The sequence below is a fragment of the Ctenopharyngodon idella genome, chromosome 15, assembly GCF_019924925.1.
Source record: "Ctenopharyngodon idella isolate HZGC_01 chromosome 15, HZGC01, whole genome shotgun sequence".
Lineage (NCBI taxonomy): Eukaryota > Metazoa > Chordata > Actinopteri > Cypriniformes > Xenocyprididae > Ctenopharyngodon > Ctenopharyngodon idella.
In genome coordinates this window covers 5872213-5889582 of record NC_067234.1, presented here as the reverse complement: position 1 = coordinate 5889582, position 17370 = coordinate 5872213, and the positions used below count along the sequence as shown (strand labels likewise).

Here is a 17370-nt window from a genome sequence, read left to right as displayed (position 1 = left end):
CCCTTTTTCTCACTCTGGATAAGTACAGTTCTTGGAGAGTGGGGAGGGTTGTACCAATGATTCACTCAGCAGACCAGACTACCCTCTGTAGTCTTCTGAGGTCAGATTTGGTAGCTGAGCTGAACCAGACAGATATAGACGTGCAGAGGATGGATTCAATGATGGCAGAGTAAAACTGTTTCAGCAGCTCCTGTGGTAGGTTGATCTTCCTCAGCTGGTGAAGGAAGTACAACCTCTGCTGGGCCTATTTCACAATAGACTCAATGTGGTTGTCCCACTTCAGTTCCTGGGAGATTGTGGTGCCCAGGAACCTGAATGACTCCACTGCAGTCACAGTGCTTTTCATGATGGTGAGTGGGGGGAGAGCAAGGGGTTTTCTCCTGAAGTCCACGATCATCTCCACTGTCTTGAGCGGGTTGAGCTCCAGGTTGTTAAGACTGCACCAGACAGCCAGCTGTTCAACCTCCAGTCTGTAAGCAGACTCGTCACCGTCCTGGATGAGGCCGATCAGTGTGGTGTCATCTGCAAACTTCAGGAGCTTGACAGAGGGGTCTTTAGAGATGCAGTCATTGGTGTACAGGGAGAAGAGCAGTGGGGAGAGAACACAGCCCTGAGGGGCACTGGTGCTGATGGTGCGGGTGCTGGATGAGAATTTTCCCAGCCTCACTAGCTGCTGCCTGTCTATCAGGAAGCTGGTGATCCACTAACAGACAGAGGTGGGCACGGAGAGCTGAGTTAATTTGGGCTGGAGGAGTGATGGGATGATGGTGTTAAAAGCAGAGCTGAAGTCCACAAACAGGATCCTCACATAAGTCCCTGGTCTGTCCAGATGCTGCAGAACATAATGCAGTCCCATATTGACTGCATCATTCGCAGACCTGTTTGCTCGGTAAGCAAACTGAAGGGGGTCCAGTGATGTCCTTCAGATAAGCCAAAACCAGTCTTTCAAATGATTTCATGGCCACAGACGTTAGAGCCACAGGTCTGTAGTCATTAAGTCCAGTAATTTTGGGTTTCTTTGGGACGGGGATGATGGTGGAGCGTTTGAAGCATGAGGGGACTTCGTACAGCTCCAGTGATCTGTTGAAGATCTGTGTGAAGATGGGGGCCAGCTGGTCACCGCAGGTTTTCAGACAGGCTGGTGAAACGCTGTCTGGGCCTGGTGCCTTTCTTCTCTTGTTCTTTCTGAAGACCTGGCGCACATCATCTTCACTGAACTGAATTGCAGGTGTGGGTTACAGGAGGTGTGAATGGTGTTTTTTCAAACCTGCAATAAAACTCGTTCAGATCGTCTGCCAGTTGTTGATTCTCCACAGAGCTGGGGGATGGTGTCTTGTAATTGGTGATGACTTTCAGACCTTTCCACACTGAAGCCATGTCATTAGAAGAGAACTGATTCCAAGCTTATCGGAATAATTCCTCTTTGCAGTGTGCATTTGACCTGTTTGTACAAGACTCTGTCCCAATTTCTGCGAGCATCTTCTTTAGCCTGATGGAGCTGGCTGAGTTTTGCAGTGAACCATGGTTTGTCATTGTTGTAAGTTAAATGAGTCTTTGTAGGACTGCACAAATCCTCACAGAAACTGATATATGATGTAACAGTCTCTGTGAGCTCGTCCAGATCGGTGGCAGCAGCTTCAAAAACACTCCAATCAGTCCATTCGAAACAGGCTTGTAAAGCCCGTTCTGTTTCGGTGGTCCATCTCTTTACAGTCTTTGCTACAGGTTTAGATGATTTCAGTTTCTGCCTGTAGGTCGGTATGAGATGAACTAAACCGTGATCAGAGAGCTCCAAACTGCCCGTGGGACAGAAATAATACTGATATGCATCCTTTATTGCTGTGTAACAGTGATCCAGTGTATTACTGTCTCTGGTGGGTCAAGTAACATGCTGTCTGTATTTTGGAAGTTCACGTGAGAGAAAATCGCTTTATTAAAGTCCCCAAGAATGTTTAAAACAGAGTCCCGGTGTTGTTGCCCACTTTCTGTGATCATATCAGCGAGTATCATAAAGCCGAGCTCACGTGCTCTTGCGGACACTCACCAGAATGAACGAGCAACACTCCCGCGGCGAATAGAACGGTTTGTTAATGAAGAGTGTTTCAAGATCGGAACAGCACATCTTCTTTAACACAGTTACATCTGAACACCACCTTTCGTTGACGTAAAAGCACGTATCGCCGCCGCACGATTTCCCTGTTGATTCTGCGTCGCGTCGTTCAGCCAGGTTTCCGTGAAGCACAGAGCAGCAGAGTTCGAAAAATCCTTATTTGTCCGGGAGAGCAGAAGGAGTTCGTCCGTTTTGTTGGGTAGAGAGCGGAGATTGGCCAGATGGATGCTGTCCAGATCCGCGCTGTCTGAGCTTCACGAGCGCGCCGGCGCGCTTCCCCCGTCTGCGCGTCCTGAAGCGTCTAAACAGCGCTGCCGCTCCACCGACTACAACATTCAACAACACGTCTGAATAATCGAAATCCGGTAAAAGATTTTGTGGTGTGTACTGCCGAATGTTCAGCAGTTCACCCCTGGTAAAACTGATCGTATTGAAAAACAAAAAACAGGAAAAACTAACAAAAACAGTACAAACACTGGAGAGCTAAGCACTGTGGCTGCTGTGACTGTCATCGTAACAAGTCCACAGTCAGCGCAGCCATCTACCAGGAAATTTTAGAGCACTTCATGCCTCCTTCTGCTGACAAGCTTTATGGAGATGCTGATTTCATTTTCCAGCAGGATTTGGCACCTGCTGCCCACACTGCCAAAGGTACCAAAAGCTGGTTCAATGACCATGGTGTTACTGTGCTTGATTGGCCAGCAAACTCGCCTGACCTGAACCCCATGGAGAATCTTGTCAAGAGGAAGATGAGAGACACCAGACCCAACAATGCAGATGACCTGAAGGCCACTATCAAAGCAACCTGGGCTTCCATTACACCTGAGCAGTGCCACAGGCTGATTGCCTCCATGCCACGCTGCATTGATGCAGTAATTCATGCAAAAGGAGGCCCAACCAAGTATAGAAATGAACATACTTTTCAGAAGCCTGACATTTCTGTTTAAAATATCCTTTTTTTTTATTTTTATTGACCTTATGAAGTATTCTAATTTATTGAGATAGTGAATTTTTGTTAAATGTAAGCCAAAATCATCACAATTAAAAGAACCAAAGACTTAAAGTACTTCTGTCTGTGTGCACTGAATTTATTTAATACACGAGTTCCACAATTTGAGTTGAATTACTGAAATAAATGAACTTTTCTACAACATTATAATTGAGATGCATCATGCATCTGTATATTCTCCAACACTGTACAATAAAGTGATAATTATGTGTGTATCTCCACAGATTTTGCGACATTATCCACATAGAGAGAGAAGCTGCTGTAAAGTTTCTGCTGAATCTGTTTGTTTCAGCTTCAGAGTTTGAAGAAAATACAGAAGAAAATCACATTGAAATATTAACATCTGTGTGCAGCTACACATCTTTCCCCTGTGAGGAGAATTATGATGATGATGATACTGAGTATCAGATTGATCAGTGTGATTTCCTGCTGGATCTGTGTTCACATGTGAAGGACTATGAGACTCAAACAGGCAGGAGTGTCCTTCCAGCATTACAGACAATTTATCAGTCAGCTCCTGCAGTCTGGATCATAAACCTCTCAGAGAGAAAGAGCTCCATCCTCCTAGAAGTGCTGAAACTCCAAACAGAGAAGAAACCAGTAGATCTGATAGACTGGACAGACGAAGATAGTGAAGTGAGGGGATTCCTCCAGTGTCTGCCCTACATCTCACAGCTCAGGTGAGAGTCTCATAGGCAACAGACCACCATATTTGCTTTTAATGTATTCAGTGCTCACAATAAAATTAATAAAATTAATTAAATTAATGTGTATGTTGGGTGGAAAATATATGTGAATGTGAACCAAAATTGAAAACACTGAATTGAAGTGTGGTTTTGTCAACACCACAGTGGCCGGTTGCATAAACTTCTCAGACTAGTCTTACAAGTCAGTCATTTCATAGTTTTTTCTTGAAGACTGATTATAACTGTTTTAAACCAGTTACATAAAAAGGTAGATTGGTGTAATTTGAATCTGTAAAGTAAGACTGATTAGCACTAACTAACTGCTAGTTGGTCAGACTAGTTCTTATGTCTTAATTTAGCGGCTGTGTTTATGTAGCTGACCGCTGATAGTCCTGTTGTAATTAGATCTGTTGATCAAATCTTGTTCACTCAGTCTCTGTAGAGATTGATTCTGTTCATGTATTTCTATTATAGCAGCTTCATGCAGCCTACAGTATGTTTATATATGCAGTTATAATCGAGCTACAGTGGGTTTTTGCATAGTTGAGCTACAATCTTTATGTCTCTGTCCAAATATACATGACACAATACATAATCAAATATTTGCAGGATTAAAAAACATCACACATTACCCTTGACTTTCACAGTTAGTGCAGAACGACAAGGACAATTGTAGTCTGATTAGCATGCTGGATGAAGCCACGATATATAATCACATTATCTGTTGCCTGTTAATCCATGCTGTCAATCAGAAAACAAACAAAGTGTAGAAACCAACTGTCTGACACAGGTTTACCTTCATATCAGCTGAATATGTGCCAATTACATGTATTTCAAATGATTTTTTTTAAAGGAAATTAAATTACTCCAACTTTGTTTTTTAATTTTGTTTAGATTTCGAAAGATATAAGCTACACAAAAATTCTTTATTTACCAATTATTTAATTTGGGATTATATTTATAACACACACTCTATACACAACCAGACACTACACCTGAAATATACTGAATGAAGTTAAAACTGAATTGTGAAAAAATAAAAAATAAAAAAAATACTCCACTTATGTACAACTTATGTTTATATGTTTTTATAATAATTAGTAATAAATCAATGAGTCACTTTCAATATTTTATATTCTCCAACACTGTACATTAAAGTGATAATTATGTGTTTATCTCCACAGATTTTGTGACATTATCTACTGGAAGAGGGAAGATGCTGTAAAGTTTCTGCTGAATCTGTTTGTTTCAGCATCAGAGTTTGATGAAAATACAGAAGAAAATTACACTGAACTATTAACATCTGTGTGCAGCTACACATCTATCCCCCGCTGTGAAAACTTTGCTTACCATCACTCTGATTTCCTGCTGGATCTGTGGTCACATGTGAAGGACTGTGAGACTCAAACAGGCAGGAGTGTCCTTCCAGCATTACAGCCAATTTATCAGTTGTCAGCTCCTGCAGTCTGGATCATAGATCTCTCAGAGAGAAAGAGCTCCATCCTCCTAGAAGTGCTGAAACTCCAAACAGAGAAGAAACCAGTAGAGCTGATAGACTGGACAGATGAAGAGAGTGAAGTGAGGGGATTCCTCCAGTGTCTGCCCTACATCTCACAGCTCAGGTCTGTGTTAAATACTTTTTAAATACCATTTTAAATTTCTTTATATTTAATTTAAAATATATGCTTTTTCAACCACATATTGTAAACTGAAATCAATATGCTTGAATATTACCATGACACGATAATTTTATATATATATATATATATATATATATATACAGTGGGTACAGAAAGTATTCAGACCCCCTTAAATTTTTCACTCTTTGTTATATTGCAGCCATTTGCTAAAATCATTTAAGTTCATTTTTTTCCTCATTAATGTACACACAGCACCCCATATTGACAGAAAAAGACAGAATTGTTGACATTTTTGCAGATTTATTAAAAAAGAAAAACTGAAATATCACATGGTCCTAAGTATTCAGACCCTTTGCTCAGTATTTAGTAGAAGCACCCTTTTGATCTAATACAGCCATGAGTCTTTTTGGGAAAGATGCAACAAGTTTTTCACACCTGGATTTGGGGATCCTCTGCCATTCCTCCTTGCAGATCCTCTCCAGTTCTGTCAGGTTGGATGGTAAACGTTGGTGGACAGCCATTTTTAGGTCTCTCCAGAGATGCTCAATTGGGTTTAAGTCAGGGCTCTGTGTCTTTTTCATGTGTCTTGCACTGAGGAGAGGCTTCCGTCGGGCCACTCTGCCATAAGGCCCCGACTGGTGGAGGGCTGCAGTGATGGTTGACTTTCTACAACTTTCTCCCATCTCCCGACTGCATCTCTGGAGCTCAGCCACAGTGATCTTTGGGTTCTTCTTTACCTCCCTCACCAAGGCTCTTCTCCCCCGATAGCTCAGTTTGGCCGGACGGCCAGCTCTAGGAAGGGTTCTGGTCGTCCCAAACATCTTCCATTTAAGGATTATGGAGGCCACTGTGCTCTTAGGAACCTTAAGTGCAACAGAAATTTTTTTGTAACCTTGGCCAGATCTGTGCCTTGCCTCAATTCTGTCTCTGAGCTCTTCAGGCAGTTCCTTTGACCTCATGATTCTCAATTGCTCTGACATGCACTGTGAGCTGTAAGGTCTTATATAGACAGGTGTGTGGCTTTCCTAATCAAGTCCAATCAGTATAATCAAACACAGCTGGACTCAAATGAAGGTGTAGAACCATCTCAAGGATGATCAGAAGAAATGGACAGCACCTGAGTTAAATATATGAGTGTCACAGCACAATATGGGGTGCTGTGTGTACATTAATGAGGAAAAAAATGAACTTAAATGACTTTAGCAAATGGCTGCAATATAACAAAGAGTGAAAAATTTAAGGGGGTCTGAATACTTTCCGTACCCACTGTGTGTATATATATATATATATATATATGTATATATATGTGTGTATATGTGTGTGTATATGTTTATTCATTTTCATTCATTAAATCCTTGTCCTGTAGGAATGCTGAGCGGTTCATCCCTTCACTATGTAAAGTGTTTGGACCCAGAGTGAAGGTAGATCAGGTGACTCCTCTGCTCCAGGCTTTAGACTTCACCGTCACTCTGAGTGGAAAATTACCCAGCAGCACCTGCAGATCTGTGGGGAGAGTTCTGGGCTGTTCCCCCTTAAAACTAAACCTGACTCTAAACACAAGCGTCATCTCTCTCAGAGGACTCAAACTGCTCTTCAGACACATCACACACCTGCAGAAACTGAGGTTTGACATTCATTATCTGCATTGCCATTTAAAACATCCTTAAATGTACTAATGAATGTTTCTCATGATTTTATGATTTTATTTTATCTTTGACAGTCTGGAAGACAAACTGTTAGTGAAGATGTTCAGAGCACTGAGGTCATTGAATGCTCCTTTTCCACTGAGCACAGAGGAGTTTTCACTGCTCACAAAAGTCTCAAAGCAAAATCTCTCTCATATCCTGAGCAGCTTGACGTCTCTCCTGAGACTGTTGTCTGTTCAGTGTTTGGATCTCACTGAGTGTAAATCAGAGGCTCTGTCTCTCACAGCTCTGTTGGGTCTCCAGGAAACTCTGACTATCAGGTCTGTGTTCAGTTCAGTAGGTCCATTTTTGTGAGTAAATCAACCTGTTTCACAAACTGACAAGTGCTGTTCTGTCTGTGTGTGTTCAGGTTCTCTAAAGAGACTCTTCAGCAGCTGGTTTCACTGGTGTATGAAGCACAGGATGATGAACTAACACGCTCTTTCCTGAAGAAGGTGTCTAAAGATCTGACTTCCTGCTCACTGACCTGGGAATTGATTCATTACCTGCTGCAACACCAAGCTCTGAATCTGAAGTTGGACTTTAGAAAGAGCAGAATCCTCTGTGAAAACATCAGAGAACTTCTGCTGGTGTTAGACAGAATCCAGCTGAAAAGGTAAAAGAATCTCTTAAGGAGAGAGATGTTCAGTTTACAAGACTGTTTTTGAGTCATGAGTTTCCTCTGGAATTGTAAATGTTTTTTAATCCTCATTTTACTTGATTTATGAGTAAAATAATGTCTGTTGTTTATACTTGAAGATACTTTCCTGTTATATTTTGCAACATATATTACACAAAGTCACGCCTCAAAAGTGAGGTTCCCTTTCGTGGGAACTGTCGACGCTGCGTATAACGCATTAGGAACCTTCTGCGTGTTTGCGTCATTGAAGCACTCATGTATCTAACCAATCGCGTAGCGAGACGTCAGAGGCGGGTGACGTCACGGACCAGGAAACTATAAAGCATACCCGGATGCAGAGATCACTAGCTTCTGTTGTCTTCAGCAAGCACTCTATGTTATCTTGTGTGTCTTATTTGGTGTTGTTTGTCTACCATCGAAAGTAGCCTGTTTAAAATCTCTTTGTCTGAGGACAAGAGTTTTCACAAGCACCATATATATATATATATATATATATATATATATAAAGACACAGGAAAAAATGGCGGAAAAACAGCAGCATTTTGTCAAATGTGTACATCCCTGCGATAGATACCTGACACCGGGGGATACACATGAAATGTGTGTTGTTTGCCTGGGGGTTGAGCACGCACAGGCAGCTCTCGAGGGGGCTGTCTGTGTGCATTGCGATAAGCTCACCCTCAGAGTATTAAGATCACGCCGGGCACTCTTTGATAAGGAGGGTGCCTTGGCTGGTGTTCCCCGCGGATCGGGTCCCGCTGCTGCTGAGGCACAGCGCAGACTCCATTCGTGGGGTTCACAAATGGAGCTGGCAGAGGGGATGGAGACGGGCCCAGCCTTATCTCGTCCCTCATCTGCCAGGTCCAGTGTCTCTCCTCTGGTGGTGGAAGCACGCGCTGCGGTTTCTTCCCCCCGGAGAGAGACACCGGCGCTTCACCTCTCTTCCTCCGAGGAGGTTGATGCGGCAAGCGCCGAGGCTGGGGAGGAGGAACCGCCATCCTCTTCCCCAGCGTATGAGGAGCTCTTGGAGGTAGTGACTAGGGCTGTCGATAAGTTAAAAATCGACTGGCCAGCAGAGAGAGCTGAGACAAAACCGAAAAGCAAGCTCGATGAACGGTTTCTCCCTGCCCAGTCACTACCCCAGCGTCGGGGTTTGCCTTTCTTCCCCGATCTCCACACCGAGGTGTCGAGATCGTGGAGAAGGCCAGTTCAATACAGAGTGTTCAGCCCCCAAACATCGATCTATAGCAATATAGTGGGGCTGAAACAGCATGGCTATGGGGCGATGCCTCGGGTTGAAGAGACGCTCGCGGGCTATCTCTCGCCCGAATCTGCATCGTCCCTAAAAACCCCGACGCTGCCCACTAAGCCCCTAAAGACAAAATCAGGCTTGGTGGGCAAGGCTTATGCGGCAGCAGGCCAGGCAGCAGCGTGCTTACATACGATGTCGCTGCTGCAAGCATATCAAGCTGACCTGCTGGGGGAAATCGATGAGAGCGGGGAGGCCACGTTTGAGTGCATCCAGGAGCTCAGGAAAGCAACAGACCTGGCTCTCCGTGCCACCAAAGAGACGGCCAAGTCAGTGGGTCGCTCTATGGCAGCCTTGGTGGCCACGGAGAGGCACTTGTGGCTGAACCTCTCGGACATAAGGGACAGAGACAAAACTGCCCTTATGGACGCGCCGCTGTCTCCTGCGGGCCTGTTTGGCGACGCTGTAACGTCAGTCTTCGACAGGTTCCAGGAGACTAAAAAACAATCTGCGGCGTTCCAGAGGTTCCTCCCCCGCCGCTCAAAAATTCCCCCCGGGGCTGCTGAGCGGGAGCAGCCTCGGCCGTCTACGAGTTCCTCTGCGCACCACAGAGCGCAACAGAAGTTTAGTGTGGCCACTCGTACCCCTCCGCAGAAAACCTGGGGGTCGGGGCGGTCCACACAGCAGAAGCCTTCTGGGGGTAAAGCGGACCTGCGGGCCGTTATTATTGCCAAGAAGGCTTCGAAGCGGTCCTGACATCTGTGGGTCAGGACCCAGTGAGGGCGGTCCCCTCCGGAGGGAGCCCGGTGTTAAAATATCTGGCACCCGCTTCCCTTCGGCGCCCTCAGGGGACCGTTATGCTAACCCTGCCATCCAGTGTGCGTCAGGGCGCAGTGGTCCCCGCCGACCCTCCGAGGAGGGCCGGCCGTCACTTGATTCGGCTATCTGTTGCCGGTGCGCCGCTTCAGAGAGCCGAGCCAAGTGCTCAAAAAACACCAGAGGCCAGTCTCGAGAGACTGGTTCCCTTAGTAGATTTTATGGCAGAATGGAAACTTCTACCGAATATATCGAAATGGGTGCTGCTCATTATAGAGAAGGGTTACAGAATTCAGTTCAGGTCTCGCCCGCCCAGGTTCAATGGGGTCCTTCCCACAGTGGTGACCCCCGAGCAGTCTCTGGTGATGGAACAAGAGGTTGTGACACTTTTGCAAAAAGGAGCTATAGAAAGGGTTCCTCCTCCCAGCAAGCTGTCAGGTTTTTACAGCCGCTACTTCATCGTTCCAAAGAAGGATGGGGGACTACGTCCTATCATAGATTTACGTGTGCTAAATCGCTCTATACAAAAGCTAAAATTCAAGATGCTTACACTCAAACAGATTATCCCACAGATCAGGTCTGAGGACTGGTTTGTGGCGATAGACCTGAAAGACTGCGTACTGTCCATCCATCCTTCTCACAGGAAGTTCCTCAGGTTTGCTTTCGGGGGCGAAGCCTACCAGTACAGGGTTCTTCCGTTCGGCCTGTCATTATCACCCCGCACATTCACGAAGTGCGTGGATGCAGCCCTGGCTCCATTGAGACTCCAGGGCATCTGTGTACTAAACTATATCGACGATTGGTTGATTCTAGCTCAATCAGAGCAACTGGCAGCTCAGCATCGAGATGCTGTCCTGTCCCACATGAAAAGGCTTGGGCTGAGGCTCAATGCCAAAAAGAGTGTGCTAGTTCCGGCTCAGACTGCCAATTATCTGGGTGTAGTCTGGGACTCCACCACGATGCGGGCGCATCTGTCCCCCGCTCGTGTGAGTTCCATTCTCGCAGCCGTGAAAGGGGTGAAATTAGGCCAGTCACTCACTGTAAAACAGTTTTAGAAATTGTTGGGTCTGATGGCAGCTGCGTCCAACGTGATACCTTTTGGCCTTCTGCACATGAGACCCTTACAGTGGTGGCTCAAGACCAGGGGGTTTTCTCCGAGGGGAAATCCTTTTTGCATGATCAAAGTCACGCGGCGATGCCTTCGTGCTCTGGCCATGTGGAAAAATCCCTGGTTCCTGTCCCAGGGACCTGTGCTGGGGACTTCTGGTCGTCGTGTAATGCTTACGACAGATGCTTCCCTCACGGGCTGGGGGGCGATCATGAGTGGTCGCTCAGCTCAGGGTCTATGGGAGGACCATCAGCTCTCCTGGCACATAAATCGGCTGGAGATGATGGCGGTATTTCTAGCACTGAAACACTTCCTCCCAGACCTGAGAGACCACCATGTGTTGGTCCGCACGGACAACATGTCGGTGGTCTCATACATAAACCATCAGGGGGGTCTGCGGTCTCGCCAACTATATTACTTGGCCCGTCGGATCCTCCTGTGGTCCCTAGGGAAGCTGCTCTCGCTAAAGGCAGCTTACATCCCGGGGTATCAAAATGTGGGAGCAGACGCCCTGTCGAGACAGGGGCCGAGGCCCGGGGAGTGGAAGCTCCACCCGGAAGTGGTGGACCTCATATGGAGAAATTTCGGTCAAGCAGAAGTCGACCTATTTGCATCAGGAGAGTCAACCCAGTGTCCACTCTGGTACTCCCTAACACATCCAGCACCTTTGGGTCTGGATGCCATGGTACAGACGTGGCCAAGGCTACGTCTGTACGCATTTCCCCCGTTCGCTCTGCTCCTGGGGGTTCTGGAGAAAGTACGCCAGGAGGGGGCCAGCCTGATACTGGTAGCCCCGTTCTGGCCAACCAGGATATGGTTCTCGGACTTAGTGTCCCTACTAGACGGCTCCCCAATGGAGCTTCCCCTCAGACAGGATCTCCTGTCGCAAGCGGGCGGCACGATAATACATCCTCGCCCAGAACTGTGGAAGCTATGGGCCTGGCCTCTGAGGGGGCCAGGTTCATAGATGCCGGTCTCCCAACTGAGGTTGTGGAGACCATCCTTAACTCCAGAGCTCCCTCCACGAGGAAGCTATATTCCTATAAATGGAATTTATTCTCTACTTGGTGTAGACAAAATGATACGGACCCTGTCCACTCTTCCATAAGCTTTGTGCTAAGATTCCTTCAAGAAAAATTCTCAGAAGGCTTATCCCCTTCTACCTTAAAAGTCTATGTTGCGGCTATCTCAGCCTATCATGCTCCTCTTGAGGGGGATTCCTCGGTTGGACGAGACCCCCTTGTCACACGCTTCCTCCGTGGGACACTGAGGTTGAGGCCTCCAGTGCGCACAAGGGTTCCGGCCTGGGACTTGGCCGTGGTACTGCAAGGGTTAGCCGAGGCTCCCTTCGAACCATTAGAGGAGGTTCCAGAAAAATTCCTCACTCTAAAAACTATTTTCCTACTTGCTATCACTTCCCTGAAAAGGATAGGAGATTTACAAGCACTTTCAGTTGCTCCATCTTACCTGGAATTTGCCCCAGGAATGGTGAAGGCATTCCTTCATGCTAGACCTGGCTATGTGCCGAAGGTCCCCACCAATGTCCCAGGCCCTATTGTGCTCCAGGCCTTTTACCCTCCTCCCTTTGGGAATTCGGATCAGGAAAAGCTGAATCAGCTCTGCCCAGTGAGGGCTTTAGATGCGTACGTCCAGAGAGCTGCCCTGTGGCGAAAATAAGATCAACTGTTTGTCTGTTATGGGTCCCCTAAGAAAGGGGGCCCAGCATCGAAGCAGAGGATGAGCAAGTGGGTGGTCAAGGCCATCTCACTTGCATACGAAGCGGCCAGACAGCCTTCCCCACTGAATGTCCACGCCCATTCTACTAGGGGTATGGCGGCATCAAAAGCTTTGATGTCTGGAATTTCCATTGATGATATATGTGATGCAGCTGGATGGTCATGCCAGCACACATTTATTAGGTTTTACAACCTGGATGTCGGCTCCACTCCGGGGTCTTCTGTATTGTCAAGCTAACATTGGCAAGTACTTGAAGTTACGGCACAGCTGGGATTGCGTTCCCAATGCGTTATACGCAGCGTCGACAGTTCCCATGAAAGGGAACGTCTCAGGTTACAGATGTCGTACCCCCAGCATACTTGCGAGTGCTTGCTTCAGACTTATCCCAGAAGCTAGCGATCTCTGCATCCGGGTATGCTTTATAGTTTCCTGGTCCGTGACGTCACCCGCCTCTGACGCCTCGCTACGCGATTGGTTAGATACATGAGTGCTTCAATGATGCAAACACGCAGAAGGTTCCCAATGCGTTATACGCAGCGTCTCGTTCCCTACTCAGGGAACCAGGGTTACATCTGTAACCTGAGACGTTTTTTAAACCAGTAGTTTTGCGCTTTTAAAACAGAAGTTGCCACAAAAACTACAACAGTTGTCTGATTTGTTATGCACATTAAACTAACATCCAGTTGTAGTCCTTGTGTAGTTCAGTTAACTTGACTGAAACTTAGAAAAAAAAAAAAAACACTAATTTGAGGTCAGACTATGTAATTTATGTTGTAGACAAAGACTTTATTTTTAATCATAAATTGAAAACTGCTATTCTACACCCATCAGAAATTCCCATGGCCAATTAGCCTTCCAGATCGGCCTGCAAATTGATATTGTGACTAAACACTTTCATCCATTAGGTCATTGAAGTTGCTTGTAGTTTTCTTGTCAGTTTGTGAATTTGTATTCATTGACTGCCTGTGATTAAGGTAGATTCATTGAGTGATCTTATTCTCCACAGGTTGAGCCCCAGCTTTACTCTGTCCATCATTATGGAGATTTATGAGACTCGTTTTCCTCAGTATGTGTCCAGTCTGATGAGTTCAGCAGGAAATGACATCAACCTGAACGGCAGAGTGTTGGACTCTGTTCACTGCGCTGCCCTGCGCTTCACTCTAGAGCACTGCAACACTATCAAACTCAATCTGCTCTGGACCTCCATACCAGAGGAGGAGCTGGAGAGCTTTCTGCCTTTGCTTAACAAAGTCAAACTACTCAGGTTTACTGATTTAACTGCAGTGACTTAACTGTCTTAGACTTAAATAGACTGTTGTTTTGCTCAAGAATCTCTTTGTTAGCATTTTTTTGTGTTTTAGTGTTGACAGGCGGCTGCTGCTGAAGCTGCTTCATTGCTGCAGTTCCTCTGATCTCCAGCAGGAGGCAGCAGCTGCTCTGCTCTCTGCTCTTCACAACAGACTAGACTTCTCCTGCTGCTCTGCTCTGGATTTAACAGACACACAGAAAAATCAAGAACATTTGAAACTTACAAATAAAGACTGTAGAATAATCTCATCTGTGCTTCAGAAAACCCAGAGGGTTGTGAAGTTGATTTTACAGGACTGTGAGATCTCTGATACGGCCCTGAAACAACTTTGGCCAATCCTGCCTCAAGTCCAGCTGAGGTGAGAAATCTGACAGTTCGCTTTTATTACTGATATGACATAATGTGCTCATTATATACAGTATTATTCTCACATTCATGTTTGTCTTTGTGTTCTCCTTCCTCTCATCAGCTGTAGTAAAGCTCTGCTGCTGCAGTTTCTGGCTTGTATTAGTAAAGGTGGATCTCAGAAAGGCTCTTTGAGGATGGCTGAGGCTCTTTCACAGGCTTTGGGAGGAGAGATGGACCTCAGTCACACTCAGATGGACCAGAGCGCTTGTGAACAGCTGGCGCTGTTTCTGGAATATTCTGAAGGGCTGAAAGAACTGGATCTCAGTCACTGTAAACTCACTGACGACTGCATGAAGCCGCTGCTGCCGCATCTGCACAAAACTCAGACTTTGGAGTGAGTTACAGAGACACGGCAGGAACAGAGAAACTCTTTATTCAAACTTATGTTTATTTCTGTCATTTTATTGTTTCTGTCTCATTTCTTCTTATAGCCTGAGTCACAATAATGTCACAGATGAATCAGCAGAGAGAATCCACAGTGTCGTCTCCGCTCACAGCAATATTCAGACTGTACGGTGAGTGTGTGATCGCTGTTTTATTACTATAGGTTTATTAACCCTCTATGAGCCCACATCATTTATTAATAAAACAGTCGTTTTAGTGATTTAACTAACATAACATAAATCATTTGATTTCTATGTTATAAAGTCATATCTGTTTTCTGTAATCTGATTAAATTGTTTAATTACAATAGAAGGGACACATGATAAGCATTTTTTTAAGCATTTATAAATACGATTAAGTCTGTATTTTTGATATATGAAAATGCATATTTAAAATTACTTGTCATACATAAATGTAAGTGGTTCATTTTAAAATAGATATTTTGTGCACAGCTTAGCCAAATATACATTAATGATATACTTTATGATGAATACTTTAACTTCAGTTGACTTTTCTCACATCAGATGACTTTATATTGTGGTCAATTTTGTGTTTGCAGACTGTTCGGAAACAAAGTCAGAGACAGAAAGAAGTTCATTGGAGACAAGCGATTTGAAATATGGTGATTTGTAATAAGATCCTGGACTGTAACCTTATGATTCATCATTAAGAAGTTGTAAATGGCTTAATTCATGATAAAACAAACTGACAATCACTTTGCAAAACACTAAACATCTGGTAGTTTATTTTTATGATTATTTTTAAAGGAGTTTCTTCGTGTTTTTAATGTAATCTGGTTCATCTGAAGCAGAATGATTTTGTTGAAATGTTTCAAATATTGCAACATTGTGGTAATGTATATATTACCTTAATATACATATTAGGCTACAAAGATTTTTTTTATTTTATTTTTTTATGTAGTACTGGGTGTTTATCTGTCTGAACTGGTGAGTCGCTCTCTGCTCACATCAAGTTCAAGAGACTGAGGTCTCGTCTCCGTGTTCTAGCCTGTATTTTCTCTTTTGTCTTCCACATGTATTCTTATACAAGAGTCTGCTATATGAATAAATGTAAATGTGATGTAAATGAACTCCAATCTCCAATCCAGTCTGTTTTAATACACTTATTTGAGCTGTACGGAAGTTGTGAGTTTGCAGTAAAATGTATAGTTAGACCCAATCTGAGCAAAAATGTTGTACTTAATTGTACATTTGTTTTATCATATCTTTATCTTGATATCACTACATGTATATTTGTTCATTATTATTCAATGTTCATTTACTTAATACTTTTAACCTTGTTACTCTTTAATCTAATCTTGTGTTGTCTTCATAAATAAAGATAAGACGAGGTCTCCATTTTAAGGTTTAGTCCGTTGACCTTGTTTTGTTGAAACAGTGCTGGTCAGAGTAAGTTACACTGAGCACTGGGAAAGACACAACTAAAAGATTGTTCAGTAAACTCTGCTGATGTTGTACTAAAACTTTGTGTCCTGTGTTCTTATGTGTTCCTGTCCTTGGCCTGGTAGAAAAGTTAAAAGGACAAGATTTACTGTCAGAACACTGAACACTGGAACCAACCTGCTTATCTGCTTAGTCGCCTCAGTATTTAAAAGTAAAAAAAATAAAATAAAATAACATGATGTAGATGTATTTATTAAGATGGTTACATGAACAAAAGCAGTAGAATTTGTCTATGTGCAGGAAAATGGTTAAGCTTAACTTCCCTTAACTTTTCCTATTCATTCTAATAGTGCTTAACTAGCAGGTAAGATTAACCCTCATGCACTGTTCCAGGTCAAATTGACCCTAACTGGATTCAATACAATTCCCCAAAAATCACACTATGAAAAAAACCCCATACAATCATGTACAAATTATTAACTTTTATCAATCCTTTTCACACATTACACATAATGAATAAATGAATTTATGATTTATAAAAATATTTGTATTTTTGTATCTCTATGTTTCATATTTGGTGACTAATTTTCAAAAGAAATGATAGAGCAATAGATAAATAGCGATAGATTCTTCATTTGTGATGTGGTGCCAAACTATACTATACTATACTATACTACTTCATAAATATTTTGAAAAGTATGGAAAAATATGGTTCAGATCACTCAAACCATATATGGAAATTGACGAGTGCTTATATGGTCAAAGGTGGAATATGAATGTCATCTAATGAAAAAGTTTGGTACTGCGTGCAAAAAAATCTTACTGAAGTTCTTTTTTTGAGATATCAACCTAAAATTTGGCACAAAACTTGTTCAGATAGTATTTAGCTTTGATTTTCATAGTTTTAGAGTTGAACTTGTTTTGTAAAATATATATTTTATATAAAAATATAAAAAAATATATTTTATATATTTTAAATTTTCATAAACAAACTTCTATATTTTTTTAAACTTTATTTTTACAACTTTTTTTTTACTTCTACAATAATCTGTGAAGTCTTCTCTTTAAAAAGATACCAAACTTAAATCTGTGCTCTGACGTTTTCAAGATTTTTAACAATTTAGGTTGGAAAAGTCATTTTTATATCTATGCTCAAAAAGTGGAACAGAACGTTAACAGGTAAAAC

At 43.6% G+C, this 17370-nt stretch overlaps 1 protein-coding gene across 16 annotated transcripts in view; it reads left to right on the top strand.

Moving 5' to 3' along the window:
• LOC127496079 (protein NLRC5-like) overlaps nucleotides 1-16145 on the top strand; it is an 87177-nt gene extending 71032 nt beyond the window's left edge. For 9 of the 16 annotated variants that reach the window (XM_051863691.1, XM_051863690.1, XM_051863689.1 and 6 more), the window contains 8 exons: nucleotides 6812-7069; nucleotides 7166-7411; nucleotides 7501-7746; nucleotides 13687-13944; nucleotides 14042-14347; nucleotides 14459-14731; nucleotides 14829-14912; nucleotides 15341-16145. In XM_051863691.1, the coding sequence (XP_051719651.1) occupies nucleotides 6812-7069; nucleotides 7166-7411; nucleotides 7501-7746; nucleotides 13687-13944; nucleotides 14042-14347; nucleotides 14459-14731; nucleotides 14829-14912; nucleotides 15341-15407 (1738 nt within the window). In that variant the 3' untranslated portion in view covers nucleotides 15408-16145. Of the gene's footprint in view, nucleotides 1-3343; nucleotides 3800-4989; nucleotides 5428-6811; nucleotides 7070-7165; nucleotides 7412-7500; nucleotides 7747-13686; nucleotides 13945-14041; nucleotides 14348-14458; nucleotides 14732-14828; nucleotides 14913-15340 lie in introns of those variants that run through there. The other 7 variants (XR_007925239.1, XR_007925238.1, XR_007925237.1 and 4 more) reach the window with 4 other exon arrangements.
• Nucleotides 16146-17370: the final 1225 nt, after the last annotated feature.